Source organism: Dermacentor variabilis, chromosome 3, assembly GCF_050947875.1.
Source record: "Dermacentor variabilis isolate Ectoservices chromosome 3, ASM5094787v1, whole genome shotgun sequence".
Taxonomy (NCBI): Eukaryota; Metazoa; Arthropoda; class Arachnida; order Ixodida; family Ixodidae; genus Dermacentor; species Dermacentor variabilis.
The window spans coordinates 219,022,919-219,044,905 of NC_134570.1; the positions used below are offsets into that span (position 1 = coordinate 219,022,919).

General features: G+C 43.8%; 1 protein-coding gene across 1 annotated transcript in view; it reads left to right on the forward strand.

Annotated features, from left to right (window-relative positions):
• Positions 1-21,987, forward strand: part of LOC142575026 (neprilysin-1-like) — a 278,838-nt gene that overhangs the window by 137,379 nt on the left and 119,472 nt on the right. Inside the window, exon 3 of the mRNA XM_075683998.1 lies at positions 1,891-2,021. Coding sequence (XP_075540113.1) covers positions 1,891-2,021 — 131 coding nt within the window. The remainder of the gene's footprint in view (positions 1-1,890; positions 2,022-21,987) is intronic.

Genomic DNA, 21,987 nt, shown 5'->3' on the forward strand with positions numbered 1-21,987 from the left:
CAGGTAGCCTTACTCACTATGTCACCTTGAGCGCTCAGTCGCATCCAGCTGGTGCTCCATCAGAACAGTTCTCGCCATTTCAACCATCGCGTCCTTCCGCCTCTTGTTGTCCCACATCACCTGTGTCCACCCATGCCGATCGTGCCCCAGCATCAAACCTGTACTTGGTCCCTGAGCTTCCTGCTCATCTCAAAGGCAGCTACGTGACGACTATTTCCAAGGAATTTAGTGGGCCAAACACCAGTGCTTTCAGCTACTCTACGATCCACCGCTCTCCTTCCTTGGACGTTCCCGCATGCAGTCCGCTTTTCGTTAGTGGGCACATTACTTATCACCTATTCGCAAATTTCACTTTCGCTAGCACGGCGACGCTACAAGTAGAACCTTCGCGATGCCTTCAGCGACCACCGCAACCCTGATGCTATTGGTATTCGAGATCTCACCCCAAAAGGCAGCAGGCGAGCCTTTCGATGTTCTGTGTTCACACAGAACATAAGTTTTACAGGAGCAGCTCTGTCATCTGGTTTCTTCAGCTCGAGGATCATTTGTCCATCAAGAACCTGAGTAACCAACAACTCACATTGGGCTTAGAACTTCCAGACTGTCTTCTTTCGGAGCCCTGACTTCGACAGGCCCGGGCTTCTAGGAGAACCTGCCGGAGGTCGTGATTTTGCACTACGACATCACTGTGGTTGCGCCTAGCTCACAACCTACGCTGCCGTTGCTGCATTCTACATCTCTAAGTTTTGAGGAACCCGACACTATCAATGACTAACGCTTCCAACGACACTACCAACGCCACCGCCAGTGTAGCCCGCCATCCGACGACACCGTCTTCAGCATTGTAACCCGCAACGTCTTCAACCCTCAGTACGAGCCAAGAACCGGCCAATGCGCACCTTTTGCGCATACTTTAATCGAGCTTCGCACTAAGAGTGGCAGTGGCACGACTACCGTAGAGCCGGCGAAGATGAAGACGGTCCACGTGCACGTTGCCCGACAATAGAACACGATGGCGCTCGACGTGGCCCACCGCGGCAGCTGCCGCTCCTGGGATTTCGTGGCAGCATGGCCGGTGGGCGTAAATAAATATTGGCCATGGCGGCTACCACTTTGCGCCACCTCCCAGAGTTTCATTCTGGTGTTTGAATGTGCATCACCTGCTTCTAGTGCATTTCCCGTTCTTCTAATAGCAGCTCATCAAATAGACATACACGGCACTGTTTTTTTCAGCGCTGTGAATTCTATGATTGTCCCTCAATTTACGTGCTGTGATCATAACCAACAAACAAGCCGAAGCGTCCGCTAACTCATTTACGATCCTTTAAACGTACCCGCCGTGGTTGCTCCGTGGCTATGGTGTTGGGCTGCTGAGCGCGAGGTCGCGGGATCGAATCCCGGCCACGGCGGCCGCATTTCGATGGGGGCGAAATGCTAAAACACCCGTGTGCTTAGATTTAGGTGCACGTTAAAGAACCCCAGGTGGCCAAAATTTCCGGAGTCCTCCACTACAGCGTGCCTCATAATCAGAAAGTGGTTTTGGCACGTAAAACCCCAAATAAAAAAAAATCCTTTAAACGCAGGGAGAAATGCTTATTATAATTCCCTTAGAATTTTTTGTGCCACTCTAATGTGTTTAACTTCAGGCACACATGTCTAGGAAGCCTCTGTGCCTGCCAGGCAGTTCAGCAGAGGCCCCGGTTCGGGACTTGACGTAACCACGCTGGCACCCCATATCAGCATACAGAAGTATCTGGAACTGTGGCAGAAATTTAAAAAAAAACATGTTAATTCAGCGCACTGTATACATGTGTGGGCAATTTTTTGGGAATCAGTGGAAAAGATAAAACATATTCTATTGAAACAAGTGGTGACGGTCGTCTTTTTCAGGTGAAGTGGACATTGTTCCTCAACAACATCCTGAAGGACACGCAGCTCACCCTAGACCTGAATGACAAGGTGGTGGTGACCAACCAAGAGTATTTGCGACGAATGTCCCTCATCCTTAAGGAAGAGCCGCCGTGAGTATTCGATTAGCTGATTTAAGTGCTGCCACGCAATAATTTACCTTGAGGTTTCAATTGACATTGAGGATAAGGTATAGCAGTGTTGTAGATATGCCTTACTCGGTTGCTTCCTGGCTTCACCGAGTGCCGTGTTGTATATGACATGGTGGTCTGTATAAGTTTTGTTAAATACCATCAAATAAATGCACAGGTCTCTGGCCCTCTTGGTTCGGGAAAAACATACTGCTTGTTTCAACATAGGACCCGTTTGCTGGAAAAGCACTATGATTAGCTGTTCAGCATATACTTATCTCCTTTGGATGGAGGGGACTAACATTCGTTCACAGCACCGATTTCGTGTGCTCCTTCAAACATATGCGATCGTAAACATCGAGCTTTCCTACACCCAAGAAATAAACCTTTTGTATAGGTTCACCGCTACATGTTCGGCGATATTAGAATATTTTTTGTGGCAGCAGAAGCAGTGAACAGCGCTTTAACGCACCTTTCTTTCGCCTGTGACAGACTTCCAGCCCGTGATAACTTTCCTGGCACCCTTCCTGAAGAGTGCATGCCCCATAGTAAGGTGAGTGCCTGAGCACTCTTATCCAGTGATACGTGGACTGAGGTTCACACCTGTGGGCACTGTTCTGCATGTGGCGTCACCACCAGAAGACACGTCCATAAAAGCAACAGCTTCCCACCTGGACACTTCGTTTCGGCAGCAGCAGTAACAGCGAATGATTTCAAACTTCTCTATTACACACTTTTTTCAGTCGTAGCAGACTTCCAGGCCACCATCACTTTCTCGGCACGTGACCTGGAGCGCGCATGCACCATAAAAAGAAGGCGGCCTGATCGCCTTTCCCCGGTGATATCTGGACGGACCTTCGTTCCTGCGAACAAGTCTTCGCGTGGCATCGTCACCGGGAGAGACGTCCATGGATGCAAGTCCCTCCAACCTGGACCTTTTCTTTTTTTTTCTTGGGGGGGGGGTGGCAGAATAGCAGCGAACCGTTTCAAGCGTTTCTCTTAAGCATGTTTCTTCTAAACGTGAAAGGTACCTACTGAATCTTATATATTAAATTGCCCTATTAGTCTTTCTTTTGCTGTTTGCTGGTACCGTCTTTATTGCCTGTGTTTGTATTGAGGTTCTATTTGCACTCAGTGTTACAATGCGTGAGCTTGAAAAAGAGTGTGAGGATTTGAAGGTCACCTTTCTGAAAGAGTTCTCAGCGTTTAGATAAAAAATTATCCAGAAATGGATGAACTAGAACTAGAACTAAAAAGCACACTTGAAGGAAACAAAATAGACACTGTGTGAGGTTAACCCGCTAACTAGTTTAAGTATAGCGAGCAGAGATATTACACCTTTTATAATACAGCAGAAATCGAAAGATCAAGCCAAAGGGTTTGCCGCAAATCACACTTGAAAAGATTCCTGTTTTGTAGTGAAAGATGGCAAAAGCGATTAATGAGCCGATTGATTCAAGGGACGTTGAAGTGAACCATTGCACACCAGCAAGGGGTTCTTTGGCTTCTATTATTGTAGGTTGAGAATGAAGATCAGATATCAAGAAATGCTGTCATATTACCTACAATAGAACTCGTCAATTCGTTCAATGACTTTGTCTAGCTCATCTAATGACAGAAATGCGACAATACATTATAATTGGCCTCAACATATCACAAAAGCTTCATTTCTCACTTCTGCTTCAGAAGCTAGTTTTTCTTAACTGTTCAAATCTTCGCAATACCAGTGCTACTGATATAGGTGATCTACAGCTAATTCCAATCAAACTTGCTGCGGATATCGTCATGCCGATGCTTCATCATCATCATCATCATCCTGATTACGCCCAATGCTGGGCCAATGCCACTCCCATACTTCTCCAAATACCCCGGTCATGCACTAATTGTGGCCATGTCATCCCTGCAAACTTCTTAATCTCATCTGCCCACCTAACTTTCTGCCGCCCCCAGCTACGCTTCCCATCCCTTGGAATCCAGTCCGCAACCCTTAATGACCATTGGTTATCTTCCCTCATTACACGTCTTGCCCATGCCCCATTTCTTTTTCTTGATTCCAACTAAGATGTCATTCACTCGCGTTTCTTGCCTCACCCAATCTGCTCTTTTCTGATCCCTTAACGTTACAGCCATCATTCTTCTTTCCATAGCTCGATGCGTCGTCGTCAATGTGCCCTTTTCGTAAGCATCCTGGTTTCTGTCCCGTACGTGAGTACTGGTAAGACACAGCTGTTATACACTTTTCTCTTGAGGGATAATGGCAATCTGTTGTTCATGATCAGAGAATGCCTGCCAAACCCACCGCAGCCCATTCTTAATCTTCTGATTATTTCAGTCTCATGATCCGCATCCGCGGTCACTACCTGCCCTAAGTATACGTATTCCCTTACCACTTCCAGTGCCTTGCTACCTATCGTAAACTGGTGTTCTCTTCCGAGGCTGTTAAACATTATTTTAGTTTTTTGCAGGTAATTTTTATACCCACGCTTCTGTTTTGCCTCTCCAGGTCAGTGAGCATGCTTTGCAATTGGTCCCCTGAGTTACTAAGCAAGGCAATACCAGCAAATTGCAAGTTACTAAGGTATTCTCCATTAACTGTTATGCCCAATTCTTCCCAGTGCCTCCTCTAAACAGGCTATGAATAGTATGTAAGTTTATTTCGACCATTACGTCATACATGATGATGCAGGGGGACCGAAGTAAAAGCTGTCTTTCAACAGCTTGACAGAGCAACCGCCCTCCTTATTTGGCGGTAGCATAAAAAGTAACTTAAAAAGAAGATACACAAGAACAAACACTGCTCACGGCGGTCACATTGCACTACAGAACAATATATAAACATGTTGCATAAAGGCTGCATCTGGTACATAATTATATTTTAAAAAAGAATTAAGCCATAGACACATGGTAAATAAAATTGAAGGTTTCTAATGGGTTACACAATGCAATGACATAGCAAAGGCACTTTAACAGAAAAAACGTAGGAATACCATCGTGAAACATGATAATTCTGTTAAGCGATTTGGCTTTAGTTGCATAAAGAAATAACAAAAGAAGGTCAGGAAAGAAAGCAAGCCAAGAGTGTCCGAAATGTGACATATTGTGGTGTTATATCCTGTCTCAATAGGTCATTAAGAAGTCGTGGATGCCGGTGTTCTAACGTTCGTACGCCATATGTGGTTCGAAATGTTTTAATTTCCCACATATCCTTATTTCTTGTGTTGTAGTTTCGTTCGCGCCATCTCAGGCCTGAAAGAGTTAGAATAAAATTTGTTTTATTTAAATGTTCTTTTTAAGTATTCGGCTGAGGCGATAGTAATAGATTTTTGTTACTGGAACTATTTTGTGTTGTAAAAATATTTCTCTTGTATGATGTAACGTCGGTAATTTCTTTACAATTCGCATTGCTTGTTTTTCGTAATACAAGTAATTTGTTCAGGTTTGCCTGTGTTGTAGTTCCCCAGATAAGGCTACAATAGCTAAGGCCAGAAATAAATAAAGAGTACTAAACTAACAGCATAACACACGAGAATAAGATTTCACGGTTGTGAGAGAGCAGACCAATTTTTTGTGACAATTTGGAAGTAATGTGGGCACATGATCTTCCCAGGACATCTGCTGGTTAAACACACCGCCCACAGTTTGAAGCTGTGGTACTATTTCTAGCGGACAAGATCTAAAGCATACTTGTTTTGTCGAATCAACTTGTAAATTCTTGGCCCGAAAAACAACTGCTTTTATTTTGCTAGCATTAATTTGCGATGCATTTTTTGTGTCCGTTTGTCTAGGTGTTTGAGCATGCAGTTTGCTGAATCTATTAGATCATTGGCAGTTTCGCCGGATAAGAATATGCTCGTATCATCTGCGTATATGATAAATTTTGCGACGGGAACTACGTTGACGATGTCATTGATATAAAGATTGAGGAGAAATGGGCCGAGTATACTTCCTTGCGGAACTTCACAGCGGACAGGGAGAGTTTGAGAGATGAAGCCATTTACACTTACAGCTTGTCGGCTATATTCTAGATATGATTTGACTATGGATGCTGCGTGCCCGCGACAACCGTATCGTTCAAGCTTCCGGAGAAATAATTCATGAGAGACATTGGAGAGATCGTATCTCCCTGCCTGACGTCCTTCTTGGGATTTTGTTGCTTTCTTTATGGAGGACTACGGTGGCTGTGGAGCCGCTATATATATCTTTCAGTATCATTACATACGGCTCGTCTACACCCTGATTGCGTAATGCCTCCATGACTGCTGAGGTTTCGACAGAATCAAACGCTTTCTCGTAATCAATGAAAGCAATATATAAGGGTCGGTTATATTCCGCACATTTCTCTATCACCTGATTGATAGTGTGAATATGATCTATTATTAGGTACCCTTTACGGAATCCTGCCTGGTCCTTTGCTTGACAGAAGTCTAAGGTGTTCCTGATTCGATTTGCGATTACCTTAGTAAATAGTTTGTAGGCAAATGACAGTAAGCTGATCGGTCTATAATTTTTCAAGTCTTTCGCGTACCATTTCTTATGGATTAGGATTATGTTAGAGTTCTTCCAAGATTCCAGTACGCTCGAAGTCATCAGGTGCGTATACAGGGTGGCCAGTTTCTCTAGAACAATGTGCCCACCATCCTTCAACAAATGTGCTGTTACCTGATCCTCCCCAGCTGCCTTCCCCCTTTGCATTGCTCCCAAGGCTTCTTTTACTTCTTCCGGCGTTACTTGTGGGATTTCGAATTCCTCTAGACTATTCTCTCTTCCATTATCGTCGTGGGAGCCACTGGTGCTGTATAAATCTCTATAGAACTCCTCAACCACTTGAACTATCTCATCCATATTAGTAATGTTATTGCCGGCTTTGTCTCTTAACGCATACATCTGATTCTTGCCAATTCCTAGTTTCTTCACTGCTTTAAGGCTTCCTCCATTCCGGAGAGCACGCTCAATTCTATCCATATAATACCTGCTTATGTGAGCTGTCTTACGCTTGTGGATTAACTTCGAAAGTTTGGCCAGTTCTATTCTAGCTGTAGGGTTAGAGGCTTTCATACATTGGCGTTTCTTGATCAGATCTTCCGTCTCCTGCGATAGCTTAATGGTACCCTGTATAACGGAGTTACCACTGACTTCTATTGCACGCTCCTTAATGATGCCCATAGGATTGTCGTTCATTGTTTCAACACTTAGGTCCTCTTCCTGAGTTAAAGCGGAATACCTGTTCTGCAGCTTGATCCGGAATTCCTCTATTTCCCCTGTTACCGCTAACTCATTGATCGGCTTCTTATGTACCAGTTTGTTCCGTTCCCTCCTCAAGTCTAGGCTAATTCGATTTCTTACCATGCTATGGTCACTGCAGCGCACCTTGCCGAGCACGTCCACATCTTGTATGATGCCAGGGTTAGCACAGAATATAAAGTCTATTTCATTCATTGCTCACAATATGGCTATGCTTACATATATATAAAATCATTTCCTATGTGTTGGCAATTCTCTGTAAAATGCAACGAACTAAAGTACAGTACTTTGTAAAAATGTAGACAGAAGCAAGTTTTGAAATTACGGGCCAATATCGGTTGTGACAGGGTTTTCCAAAGGTATGAGCAAATTGAACAAATAAAATTAGAAAAAAATGGAAGTGATACCAGACGAAATTGGCAGGTTATTAAAGAATTCTTAAACATCAGTACAACTAAAAATCGCATATCGTGTATGAACCACAATTCTGCTAATATTGCTGACCCTCAAGACATAGCTAATGTTTTCAGTGACCATTTTAGTATTGCAGACGGTAGTCAGCCTGATTCAACGTTGCTTAGTTTTCCGCGCTGTTCTCATTCATTTTACCTGTTCCCCACAACATCGCTGGAAGTATGTAACATTATCAATTCTCTTAAAAGAACCGGTCCGGGCCTTGACTTGATACGCCCCTCTAGCATTAATCTTGTGTCTAACGAAATCTCACCTGCGTTAACACATATAGTAAATAGACTATTTATAGATGGCAACTTTCTTAATCGCCTCAAGACAGGTAAAATAATCCCAGTATTTAAAAAAGGTGACCTAAGTACACGAGTAATTATCGTCCTATCTGCATTTTGTCTTTCTTTAGTAAGGTCATCGAAAAACTTATACATAATCGCTTAACTAAATACTTATCCAAATTTAATCTTTTAACTCCTGATCAATTTGGTTTTCGTGACAATTTTTCAACTGAATTAGCACTTATTACATTTACTGAGAGGCTCAAATTAGCCATCGAGCAAGGCATCTTAGTTTGTGCTCTCTTTATTGATTTCACCAAGGCGTTTGATACAATTAACCATCGTATTCTTTTAAGTAAACTTGAATCATATGGCTTTTCTGGACCGCCTTTACAAATAATTCGCAACTACCTAATTGACCGACAATATATAGTCGAATTTAATGGTGTCTTGTCCTCATCAAAAACTGTAAATACAGGTGTCCCTGAGGGATCAATACTTGGGCCACTTTTATTTCTCATATTCATTAATGACTTGCCAGAAATATTAACACATGCGCAGTGCCTTCTTTACGCTGATGACACCACCATTTTCGCATCTGATAAAAATTTATTTGCATTGCAGGATAAACTTAACGCTGACCTAACGAATGTTCATTCATGGTGTGTAAAAAACAAGCTAACCATCAACCCATCTAAGACAACATTTACGGTATTCCATTCTTCAAAATCTTTGCACATTGACTCTATTGTAGTGTCTCTAAATAATAATGTATTTGGAAGATCCACGTCTACTAAATTTCTTGGTGTAGTACTAGATGAAAACCTAAAGTTCCAGTGCCATATTCAATCACTTATTCAAAAAATCTCATTTGGTATTCACATCATAATAAAAGCTCGCTCTTTTTTCCTGCAAACCATTCTCATGTCTTTATATTACGCGTATATACACAGTCATCTCTCATACTGCCTGTCATCTTGGGGTAATACATATACCACACATCTTCATCAGTTAGAAGTTTTGCAAAAGCAGGCATTACGATTAATTGCATTCCAATCGCATACATCTCCCTCTGCTCCAATATTCCGTTCCCTAAATGTTTTACCTTTACGCATGTTATTCAATCATAAGCTGTCGCTACTTATGTTTCGTCTTATAAATACCGAGTTTAATATTCCAGATTTTAATCGCTCTAGCCTCATCAATTATAACAACACAAGATTTTCAGCTGAACTCAATCTTCTTCTTCCAAAAGCAAGAACTAACTATGGGAAATTTACCGTCGCGTTTTCAGGCATTTCTGTTTGGAATTCTATACCATCTGACTTGAAGAAATCTACATTATTATCATTCAAGCGTAGAACGAAGGAGCATTTCATGAGCACTTTAACTGACGCGTAGCATAACTTAACAAACCTTGAATTAATTAGTATGTTGTTCACTTTAACATTACGCAATGTACTTTTGAATTACCGAGTTACTAAATTTTGCTTTAATTGATACTTCTCCTCGCTGTTAGCTTTACGTGCCATTTATCCTCGTTTGAATTGTTGCATGTTATATTTAAGATTTCTTCAATTATTTTCCTTCTTTTTAACTCTGTGAATATACCTGTGATATTGTTAACAGATTTTTTTCTATCTTATCGTTTATTTCCGATGTAGAAACTGTATAATATATGACATTGACTCACTGTTTGCCACGATCTTACTATCCCCTTTTCATGTTTTGTTACGAGGTCCCCCCGACAGTTGTTAGTTCGGGACCTGCGAATGTGTACTTATACCCATCTTGTATTTGTTTTGTCAAAAATAAATATTGAAAAAAAATTATCGTGCATTTTCAAAACGTTAACAGGTTTGTCTAATGCGCAATGTGGATTTGGTCCCGGACGGTTCAGAATGCATGAGCTAACTGAACATAAAAGTCGCAGCTTCGCCAGAAAGGCGAAACGTCGATTGCGACAGCAAATCAGAGGATGGCTATAAGAAATGAGGATAAATATTTTATCGCCCGTGTAAATTTGTAAGCATAGGCACGCTAACTATATTGACAAGCATGGCGTCACGCGCGCACAAGCAAACATGAACACATCTGACTCGATGACCGTGGAAACTCTCTGTCAAACCGCTGTCGTGAGAAAACACTGCAGCAGCAACGAGCGAAGTGACATTCTTGCTGCTGGCGCACCTATACTCTGGCGCCAACGAAGGTCGGTCTCAAAATACGGCGGCCCGACGGCGCGCAGCCGGCCCATGCGAAGTTGCAGCCGCAGTAGAATGCCGCTCCCCCACTCTCCCCTACCGCCAGTGCTTCGCCAAGTTGGGCGCCTCGCGCACGACGGGAGGCCGACGCGCTTCCTTCCGCTTTCGTCTCTTCAGTGCGGGCGAGATTCAGTCCAGGTCGTCGACTCCCCTCGCACGCCGTCATTCGCACATGCAGCGTAAGGTGCGCACGATGGCCTTATCGCCCTTGGAATGTATACTGAACCTCACGGTGACGGCAATGGCGGCGGTATACATACGCTTGCAGTGTCCATATAGTTTTTATCTGAATAAAATAAATTATTTGCAGGCGTTTGAATCTCAACTGCTAACACTTGTAATTTGGAAAGACCTTTCAAAGGTATTTTATCGGCTTAACATTTTTGTACTGTAATATAAACTTGAGAGATATGGCATACGCGGCACCACGCTGAACCTAATCGATAGCAATCTTTAAGTTACTACGGTTCGCTTCAATCGTGGATTCACAATCTAACTTCCTTCCCATGCGTACGAGGGTTCCACAGGTAGAACTTTAGGAACTTTCTTATTGTCTAAATATGAACGGTATTATTCAGATCACCTTCAATTCAAATTTTTATATAGTGTTGCTGGCGGCATCATCCTGAGAGCAGGTAGGACAAATAAAATCACTTGCTTAGGTAAAGGCATCCTTAACAAATTTTATGACAGGCGCATTGCGAACTCACTTCCAGTTAACATACAGAGAACCAAAGGTATATTATTCCAGACCAGAAACACGCCAGTGCATGGCCCTGTAAATTTCTTTTTTTTCAACAATAACAATTCCTGTGTAATTGATATCAAAACATTACAAGTGACATTAAACGAAAACCTTTCACAATATACATATTCAGAAGCTTCAGCAAAGCTCTCAACTGTTTATGGTGTATTCCTCAAGAATGGGTCTGACAGATTGAACAGCACACTGTGGTATAATGTTTATAGACAGGGATAAGTTGCCTCAGAAAGGCTGGCCAACGTTTCATCAAAGGCGGCCTGGTAATTTTCGGCATGTTAGTTTTAACGGGTTACTGGAGTGACGTTGCGTGCGGTTGTTGCCGGTGGCGACTGATTGTAAAGGCAGAAACTGCAAAGAAAATTAGCACTGTCGCCTGACGATATATTTCTTCCCACATAAAAGCGGGAACTCCCGCTTTCATGTGGGAAGAAATATATCGTACAAACTGGGCGTTGCCTCAATGATCGGCTCTGCGAACACGTACAGCAAGAATGTAAAAAACGGCTCTGCTGTTTTCTTGGCGATCCACTGCTGCGATCATGGATGCAAACCTCTTGAGGATCAATGCACGATTGTTTCACGTGGCAGCACGCAGCTAATCCGTGAAATATCTGAAGCGCAGAAGATCGCGAAGTTGGGTGATAAGTGTGTTAGCTTCCCGTCTTTTGCTCTCACCGCAGAAGAACTAAGTTTCTTGGAGGCGGCATCACATGACTCGTAACTATGGTACATGAATTCGCAGTTCTTTTTCTTGTAAGCGCATGCGCGGTCTACACTGCTTCCCATATATAAAATCGACGCAGCGGCACAATAAACTTAGTTGAAAGTTTGCACTTGGTGTGTCGTCTTTTCTCACGTCCGTGTCGTTTTTTTGTCGCGCAATATCATTTCAGCAATGTTTTTGTGGCTTTAGAAAAATCGGTCAGCCGATCAGTGAGCGAGTGACGAAAAAGACCACAATAACATGAGTTGAAACAATGACTTGTGTAGCGTAGCATTATTGCGTCGGGTAATTTTGAAGGAGTGAAGATGGCGACAAGGAGCCTGGGATGAAACGCATGGGGTAGCTGGAAGCCAGCGGCTTGGTCTTTCAAGGGACGTTAGCCCCAGTAGCTCAACATAGGTGTCGTCATGGCGGTATACAGAAGTGGTGACATCCTGTGTGGCTGAGGCGGCGGAAAATGTACCCTCGTGTCTGGGACTTTGGAATGTGCTGGATAGGGTGTTACAAGAAATAAAATAAAGAAAAACAGACAAAAATAAAACAAAAAAGGGGCGGGGAGGCCAAAACTGGAGTAACAGAAGAGTTACAGGAGTAAAAGCGGGTGGGGGCAGGTGTATCAGTAAAAAGGGGTCGTACTGTTGATATATGCGTAAGAATATTTACATATAATAAATTGAATAGTAGGCAGGAAAAAAATTGGAAATGGAGGAATAGGTGTGGTTAAGAATTAGGGTTAGTTGGTGGCACATTGTGTTTTGTGCCTTGGTTGATGATATGAGAATTTCAGATTTAAGGTACAGATTTTACAGTTTCTAAGTTGCCACGCGCCAAATTAATTCCCGTCGGGTTTAGGCATCTAAAGTTTTGCATGAAGCATGATTCCTTATACTGCCTCTCGCGAGGTGAGCGCAAATTTGTTTGTACTATTTAGATCCTTGCTTTGTCGAATATTGTCCATGTTCATTGAAGTGGCTGGCTACTGCTTTAGGTAAACTGTGTTTTGTATCTGCGCGGTGACCGTTGAGCCTTGTATGAATTCGTTGTCCAGCCACACCACCCCCTATGTATTGTTTGCTACAATCGGCACATTCTATACAGTTGACTACGTTGCTGGATGTGCAAGTGAAACTCGAGGTTACCTTGTGTGAGTAATCCGATGCTGTACTTTCACTGCAGTAGTAGATTGAACATACTTGCGCGTGGGGCACTTGGAGCGGCCACTGGGACCGGTTCCTAACTTCGTCTTTGTCCTTAGTTTGGCATGTACAATAATATCCTCAAAGTTAATGTTGCCTCTATAAGCTACTCTGGGTAGGTCGAGAAAAATCTTGTTTCTGGTTGCTGGTGAGAAGTGGGTAGTATAAAATAATAAAATAATTTGCTGAGGATGTTGTTCCCGTTTCCTAGTACGTTTGAGAATTTAGTAGGTGAAAGAGGCGTTGTTGTTCTTGTGATCCTAGGGCGGGGCTTGATGACCTCGGCTCGATCAAGTTGGGTTGCATCGGGGTAGGCTTTTTGAAGGGAACTGTTTGGGTGGTTCCTGTTTAATAGGGTTTCTTTAAAGTGATCGAGTCTGTCTATTTAGTCTTGGTTTGCAATGGAAATGCGACGTAGTCGTGTGGCTGGCCTTTAGAGATGCCTTACTTGCAATGTCTGGAATGGTAGCTCGCATGTTCTAGGTACCGTTGTTTGTAGAATGGTTTCCTATACAGCGTTGTCTTTAGTGTCCCATTGCCAATGTTTATTGTTGTGTCCAGAATGTTTATCGCTCCATTGAAGGTTCTGATCTCGATTTTGTTGTTGCGTAGAAAGAATTGTAAATGCTACATATCTATCTAGACTGTCTTGACCATGCCCCCATAATATGAATAGGTCGTCTACGAATCGTAGGGATGTTTCGGGCTTGTCAGTGCAGCGCGATAGGCAATCTGTTTCCAGAATCCCCATAAATATGTCCTCGTACGTTGGTGTAAAAGGCGTACCCATGCTTGTTCCATGTATTTGCAGTTATCCAGCACTCTCCTGAAATTCCAAGTAGTTATGTGTTGGAACTAATTCAAGGAGAGACAAGTAGACTTCAATAGAGTGTTGTACATTGCCTTTAGACAGTGTTTGTTTTATCGAAGATAAACCATCGGGGATTGCAATGTTTGTGTACAGGGCCATGACGTCTAGTGTTGCAAGAATATTGTTTTGGGTTAGTGTGCATTTAGTATTAATGTCCTCCATAAATCTCAGTAGTTGGGACGCATCTTGTGGAAATGACGGAAGTTTTTTGGGAAAGTCACCATGGAAGTGATAGGGGATTGTGGAGATGCTCTCTGTAGGGGTGTTGTTGTTTGATACTATCGTGCACCCAGAACGGTGTATAGTTTAATGGATCGAATTTTATGAATTTTTGGATGGAGTTAGAAGCGCCCGGCTGTTTTGTTGCTGGTTTGAGAAATTTCTATTCTGACGATGGTATCAGTTCATCAGCCAAATTTATTTCAGCCTGTTGATAATTGTGTTTGTGTAGAATAATATCGGATCATTATCTATCTTATGGCAATGTTCTGTGTTGTTGAGTTGTCTCTATGCCTCGTGCTGGTATTTTGATACTGGCCAAGTAACCATACTTCCACCCTTATCTGCTTCCTTAATAAGAATGTCATTCCGGCCACGAAGATTTGAAGTAATTCGACTCTCCGACATAGGTGTGCTTTTAGTCCACCTAAATACTTTGATTTCCTACTATTTCTCTACTGATAGCTTTAAGATATAGGTCAAATTCCATGGCTTGTTCTGGTTCGGGAGTCCCAAGTGTATTGGGCTCTAAGTGGTGTCGTGCCGGTGTCTGTTGTGTTGTCTGCGAAAAAGTGACTGATACGCATTCGTCAGGACAATTCTGAAAGGTCCTTGTGAAGCTCCCATTCATTTATTGTGTTGTTTATGGGACAAAAATTTAGGCCCTTGCTGAGAACACCTATTCTTTATTTAACGTGTTTTAATTGCCTACAACATTGGACTGGTTTAATTTGTGGAAGCTTCCACCACGTCTGGTGTTTCTAGATTCGAGGTCTCTCTTGTTAGTGTGAGCGGGCTGTTTGCCTGCAAGGTTGTTTTTTCTTTATTAAAGTTTTCTGTTTTTGTTTTTGAACCGATTTTATAGATTTTTTTTCGTCGTAATGCTCTGAATCTTTCTTCTCATCCGGTGTCAGAGCTGTATTCTGAAGTCTGCGGCTAAAACCTTTAGGTTGTTCTTTGCAGTGTTTCTTGAGGATATTAAAAGTGTAAGTGACACATTGCTGAATGTTGTTTGCCACTTCGCGCAATAGTGTGACGGGAATGTTGCTGGAGCTTGTATAGCGTGGCACAATGCGTTGGCGGGCTAGTTGGTGCGAATCCATGAATACTTTGTTTAGCGCAAAAAGACAGACACAAGAAAGACGACAGGACAAGGCGCTACTCTCAACTGACATCATTTTATTGCGTCACTCCTTTATAGACCGCTCAAACCAGAGGAACATGCGCAGTGAGCACAATGCGGTGGAGCCACCAACATCCGATCCCAAGAGCGCACTCATGCGACAGAATCTAAAAACCAAATGCAGCGCTGTACAAGGTTAAGGAAGGCACACTAATACACTGTGACCCCTATGACTGAATGAAAAATGTTTCTGATAACTCTCGAGCGGTGGTGTCACGACTCTTCTTCAAAATTGTGGTATCACGAAACATGGGTTTGCATTAGCATGTTTTACAATGCTGAGCCAAATGCGAACCTGTGCCTGTTGGTATGGATCGCTCATGTTCTCTAAGGCGCTCGTTAACACAGCGGCCTGACTGCCCTACATACACTTTGCCACATGACAAGGGAATTTTATAAATCACACCGACGCTGCAATCTACAAACTTCACGTGGTTCTTTTCACAATCACGTTTTTTATTTGTTTTAGAAATACGGCTGCACAGCATCGACAGTTTCTGAGGAGCGGAAAACACAACCGGAATTTTGTATCTAGTGGCGACATTCTTCAGATTGTGAGCCACTCTGTGGCAATACGGCACAACTTCAGGCCTTTTCTTTCGTGTGCTGCACTTACTTTTGTGCGCTTCCCTTTCAGTTTTTGAAGCAATGCCTCGGAATGGAGGCATTGCTTCAACACTGCTTAGTACGCTGTGTATACACAGCGTGCTAAGCTTAGTACGCACTGTATTTATCACTCTTTATATTGGTTTTATTGTTTTAGAGCTGTTTTCTGTGCTGCATCTTTATTTCCCAATTGTTTTTGTTTATGGTGCACTCTCGTGGAGTTTCTGCGTATGTAAGAATTCAAAGTGTAGTGAGCCAAATATGTCGCATGTCTAAGCACATGGCGTGCTGACCATTGTTTAACATTCATATCTACAATTACTTCTCGATTGTTCCCAGAATAACACCCACTGGCAAATACACAATTGATGAGCTTGAACATGAAATGATACGGGAAGGCCAGTATTCACTGTGTTGGAGTTATTACTGTACTGAGTTGTTTTCTAGTAAGCTAGATTTTTTCTTTCCTGTCTTTTTTTATATTCTTGGCGATCTGTCCTCTTTCATAGAAGTAGGAATTATAGCGGTTGCGAATGATAGTTCACTTTATTGATGCTCAATTATTAGTGAGCACTATTTTACACACAGTGCTAAATTGTCTGCTTCCTCTTGCTATGCCGTTTGCTCGTCGTTGATATGTCACTCATCAAATGACTTTGATGTCAACAGCGCGACACAGAATAATATGATTGAACCTAGCGTAATTTCAAGTAATAATCAATGAAAAATCCGTAATTCTACAGCTGTGAAGAATTATTTTTAATACTTTGGGTCCCTTTCCATGTGTTCTGTTTTATCCTTTGTATAAAACAATTATGTAAACAGAGATGTTTGTTAGGGGTGCAACAAATGGAATAAGATTGCACTCCAGGATAGACGGGTGCGTATCTTTGACGCCTGAGTATGCGCGGGCAAATGAATTTGAAATATGTCTGTAATCTTGCCTTGATTACCGCTTACGCCTGAGGGTGCGCAGGTAGATGAACATGAAGTATGTGTTCTGAAATAAAATAGTTGCGAGTGCAGCGAGTGTTGTGTATTCTTGTGTGTCTTCGCCGTGTCCATGTCGTTGTGCTGCTTCACCAGCAAGGTATGATGATCCTATGTATTTCGTCAGCACGTTGGGCAGTCTTCCATTCATTCTGCTTGGTGCTGATCAGGTCAGAGCATGTCCAAATAGCTAGTCCAAATTATAATGCTATCAGTAAAACTTCGGTTACTGGGCAGATGAATTGAAAGCGGTTTGTCTAATTCTAAAATTATTTTTGACAAAGATAGCGGGATCTGGAAAAACATCATATGCGCTGCAACTTTTATTGTTTTATGTAGGGTGGGCAAGTATATACAGCTAAGTATAATTGTGCATATGCTTTCTGCATATTAGTTAGTGTTTAACTACACGAAAAAGCCCATGTTACCATTGCTAACGTCAAACTTACAGTTCATGTACATGCTTGTTTTTGTTGTTGTGTACTTACACATATGTTCTCTCTTAAGCACTGCAGTCCTGTGAGAGGTGAAGTATTGCAGCAACGTCGAAGCTATCTTGCACCAACTGTTGCTGCAGTATTAAAAGAGATATCTATTGCCGTATTTGTGCATTTTCTGAGAAACAGCCATGTTAGCTAGGTGAAATTTGTAGTGTCCTTATGAGTTTGCGGTCATTTCATGTAACTTTTCAGGGCAAAATTTACACAGGGAGGGAAAGGAGACCATTCAACATTACAGGTGCTTTCCATTGACTATTTTGATGGAAGGATTAAAAATAGGCATAATACTGGATGTGTGCTTATATTGTGCACACTTTCTTTCAAAGGGAAGGCGTAATTAATGATATAAAGGCGTAAAATCACGAGAAACGGTATTTGCATCAAAAGAAAAGTAAATATGTGCAGACAAATTTCTGTCCCTGGTCATCTAGACGGGACGCATTTTTTTCTTTCATTGATAATGCAGGCTGCCTCACACATGTTTTATTTAAGTGATACGCAACAATGATTTCTCTTGTCAATTTTTCACCGTGGGTGAAAAAAGATGAATGATCATAATTGAGCCAAAAGGCCTATCGCGGCAATGCACGGCGAAGTTGGACGATCGTAGCGGTCTTTTGATTGAAATGTGGTGTTTCTTTGGCACATACTTGGCACATTTACTTATCGCCAGTGTGCCCTGCGTACCTTTGACCACATGTGAAAGGAATACAGTGCACTGCCTCTCACACACACTAGACAAGCATTGGTGGTATCTTTAACCAAGGAAACTTCACTTGCCTACTCGCCTTTCTTAGTTCACTTGTTGACTGCAGTGCATGAGCTGCCTACTTTATTTTTCGCTTTTATTGTGTATGCATTGCAGACCACAAGCGAATTGAGAAAGGCACCCACGCAGAGGAGGCTTGCTTAGGTAAAGATACCACCAAATTTGTCTTGTGCCCGTCCGGGGTAGTGTAGTCTACGCCTTTGATCATCTATATATTTGGTCAGATGTACATGGGGTAGACTGCTAGCTGGTGCCTCAGCATGCACCCAGGAGAGCACCATAATTAACTCCAAGGACAAGTATGCTCATCCTACTTGACGATGCATTGACACGAGATGCTGCGTGTCTGGTTTAGATTGTTCATCTGTTCACATACGGCAACCGATTGACAAAAAAAAAGGTTGAGGAATAACACATAAAAAAGCGCGACATGTGTCATTTCGCGCTCGTTATGATGAGAAAGAGATATACTCTCTAGATGACATGGAACAGCAATCACGCCATGGTTGTTATTCTATCTTGAATGCAAGTACTCTTTATCATGTTTTTGTACATTTGTATTGCGACTTGTGCCCTCTTCTGAAAGAAAGTTTGTGTAGTACAAGTGCGGATGCATCGTAAATATTTTTGTATTCCTTCCGATAATATAAACGTTGAATTTATAGCTTTTGTGCCCTGTGGTATAACTTTTGCCCCTGCAGCAAAGGTAACGTACGGCTGAATGGCATCCAAGGTCTTGTTTTCGACGTCGAAGTACATTGCCAGCATGTAGGCGAGAGTCCTGTTCTGGCGCTCCGTAAGACCACTCGTCAGCAGGTGCTAGACAGTTTCCCTGCTGCGGCTTCTCTGGCTATATTGCAGAATGCTTTGGTTGAGCTCCGCTGTAGAGGCCGTTCTTCTGTCGCTGATGAGAAATTCAGGGGCGCCATGTCACAGCAGGATGTTTTCGACAAATTTTTGCACTTCAGGTGCGCTACCTTTCCGCAGAGCTTTCGTTTCAGCGAAGCGCGTGAGGTAGTCTGTTGCCACGACCGTCCACTCATTTCCGTATGATCACGACCGAAAGGGTACCGACAAGTCCATCCCTATCTGCTGAAGTAACGGGCAAGGAGGCTCCATCGTCTGTAGTAATCTCGCTGGCCTTGTCGGTGGCGTGTTGCGTCACTGACCGTATCGGCATGCCTTGGCGTAACGGGCGGCGTTGGAGGTGAGCCGCGGCCAGTAATACCTTTCCTGTATCCTCGATTGCGTCCGGGAAAATCCGAGGGGCCCAGTGGTGGGATCCTCATGTAGGGCGTGCAGTATTTCTGGACGCCCTGGAAACAACAAGAAGGTAGTTGGCGCGGATTGGCGCGAAGTCCTTCTTTATGAGTAGGTTGTCTTGAAGCGAGAACGAAGACAATCCTCGCTTAAATGCCCTAAGGACAACGTCTGTGTTCCCTTCCAAATACATCGCGAGACTTTTAGCTCCGGGTCTACTTGCTGCTGTTCACCGACATCTACCACGCTTATTATTCCAAGGACGCCGTCGTCATCCTCCTCATCTTGCGGCGGCGGGTCAATGGGGGTGCGTGATAGGCAGTCGGCAACGGTGTTTTCGTCCGAAGTTACAGTGTGTTTCGTCCGAAGTTCCAGTGTGTGATATTGTTCCACTCTGGGGCTCCACCGCGACAGGCGTCCTGAAGGCTTATTTAAATTCGCTAGCCAACAGATCTCTTGATGGTCGCTTACGACTGAGAACGGCCTGGCATAATGGTAAATCCGCAATTTCGTTGTTGCCCAAATGACGGCAAGTCATTCTTTTGCGGCCGTAGAATAATTGCCTTCCGCTTTCGAAGGTGAGCGGCTAACGGAAGCTATCACCCGTTCAAATCTGGCCTTTCTCTGGACTAGGACAGCACCGACGCGTATGCTACTGGCGTCGGTAGAGATTTCTATATCGGCGTCCTCGTCGAAGTCAGCAAGCGCCGGTTGCGACTACATGTGTCGTTTGAGTTCCTGAAATGCGTCTGGCTGCGGCGTTTCCTAGTGAAACTCGACTTCACATTTGGTTAGATGTGTTAGCGGCTCAGCGATGCGTGAAAAGTCCTTGACAAAGCGCCTGTAGTAGGCTCACATGCCACGGAATCTACGCACTGCATTCTTGTCGATGGGCTGCGGGAATTTTCCGATGACAGCTGTCTTCTGCGTGTAGGGGCGTACACCAGGTTTGCTGTTGACATGGCCTAGGAACAGAAGGTCATCGTATGCGAAGCGGCACTTTTCTAGCTTCAGAGTGAGTCCTGATGACTTGATGGCCTCCAGTACTGTCGCTAGCCACCTAAGGTGATCGTAGAAATTTCCGGCGAAGACAACGACGTCATCCAAGTAAACAAGACACGTCTAACACTTCAATCCTACTAACACCGTGTCCATAACGCTCTGAAACGCAGCAGGCGCTGAGCACATGCGAAATGACACGACCTTGAACTCGTAGAGGCCTTCTGCCATGATGAAGGCGGTCTTTTCGCGATCTCTCTCGTCGACGTCTATTTGCTAGTAGCGAGACTTGAGGTCCATCGACGAGAAGGATTTACCGTTGCAGCGCTGATCCAATGTGTCGTCTATCTGTGGAAGGGGTTATACGTCCTTCTTCGTGATCTTGTTCAGTCGATTATAATCGATGCAGAAACGTAGGGTTAAGCACTTTTTCTTCACCAGGACTACAGGGGATGCGCACGGGCGTTTCAGCTGGATCATGTCGTCGCGCAGCATTTCGTCGACTTGTTGCCCAATAGCTTCACGTTCACGCGTCCAAACTAGGTAAAAGCTCTGGCGGAGTCATCGAGCGCACTCTTCGGTTATTACGCGATTTTTTGCAACGGCTGTTTGTCGACTCCTCGATGACGTCGAAAACCAGTCTTTGTATTGTTGGAGAAGACTTCTGAGCTGATGCTGCTAACTCGTGGGGAGACTTGGATTTATGTCGAAGTCTGCTGCGGGAAATATGGCTGTCGGGTTAGATGCGGCGGAATCCGAGAGGACAACGGCATTGCTGGTTTCCAGAATTTCCTCGATGAACCCGATTGTCGTGCCCCTGCTGAGGTGCTTGAACTCTTGGTTGAAGTTGGTTAGCATCACTTCCGCTTTCCCTCCGTGGAGTTGAGTGATCCCTCTTGCGACGCAAATTTCACGGTTGAGCAGTAGGTGTTGGTCTCCCTCGGTGACGCCTCCTACATCAACTGGTGTTTCGGTGCCAACGGAAATAATAGTGCGGGAGCGCTGCGAGATGCTCATTTGATCTTCGAGCACACTCAAGGCGTGGCGACTTCGAGAGCTCTATAAAAATATCGCTCGATCTTCCGACAGGGTGATCGACTTCGACTTCAGGTCGATGGTAGCGCCGTGTTATTTCAGGAAGTCCATCCGAGAATACCGTCTCGTGAAGACTATTGGAGGATAACGAAGGTGGCAGGGTAAGTCCCGTCATGAACAGTAATTCTTGCCATGCAGATTCCAGTCGGCGTGATGAGGTGCCCTCCAGCTGTCCTGATTTTAGGGCCTTCCCATGCAATCTTAACTTTCTTCAACTGGGCGGCGATGGTTCCACTCATGACGGAGTAATCGGCTCCTGTGTCTACTAAGGCGGTGACTGCGTGGCGTGGAGAAGCACGTAGAGGTCGGTGGTTATTTTTTCTTGGGTTACAGTTAGCTCTTGGCGTCGGATCACGCATGCGTCACGTTGACCTGTGGCTGGTACGTGTCGATGCCAGGTCGCCTTTCGTCGGCGCATTATTTACTGCCAGACTTCGTCGATATGGCGTTATGTCGTTGTTATGTCGTCGACGTGGTCTCTTCGGCGTCTTCGTCGGCGGCGGACGATCTTCGTGAGTTCGA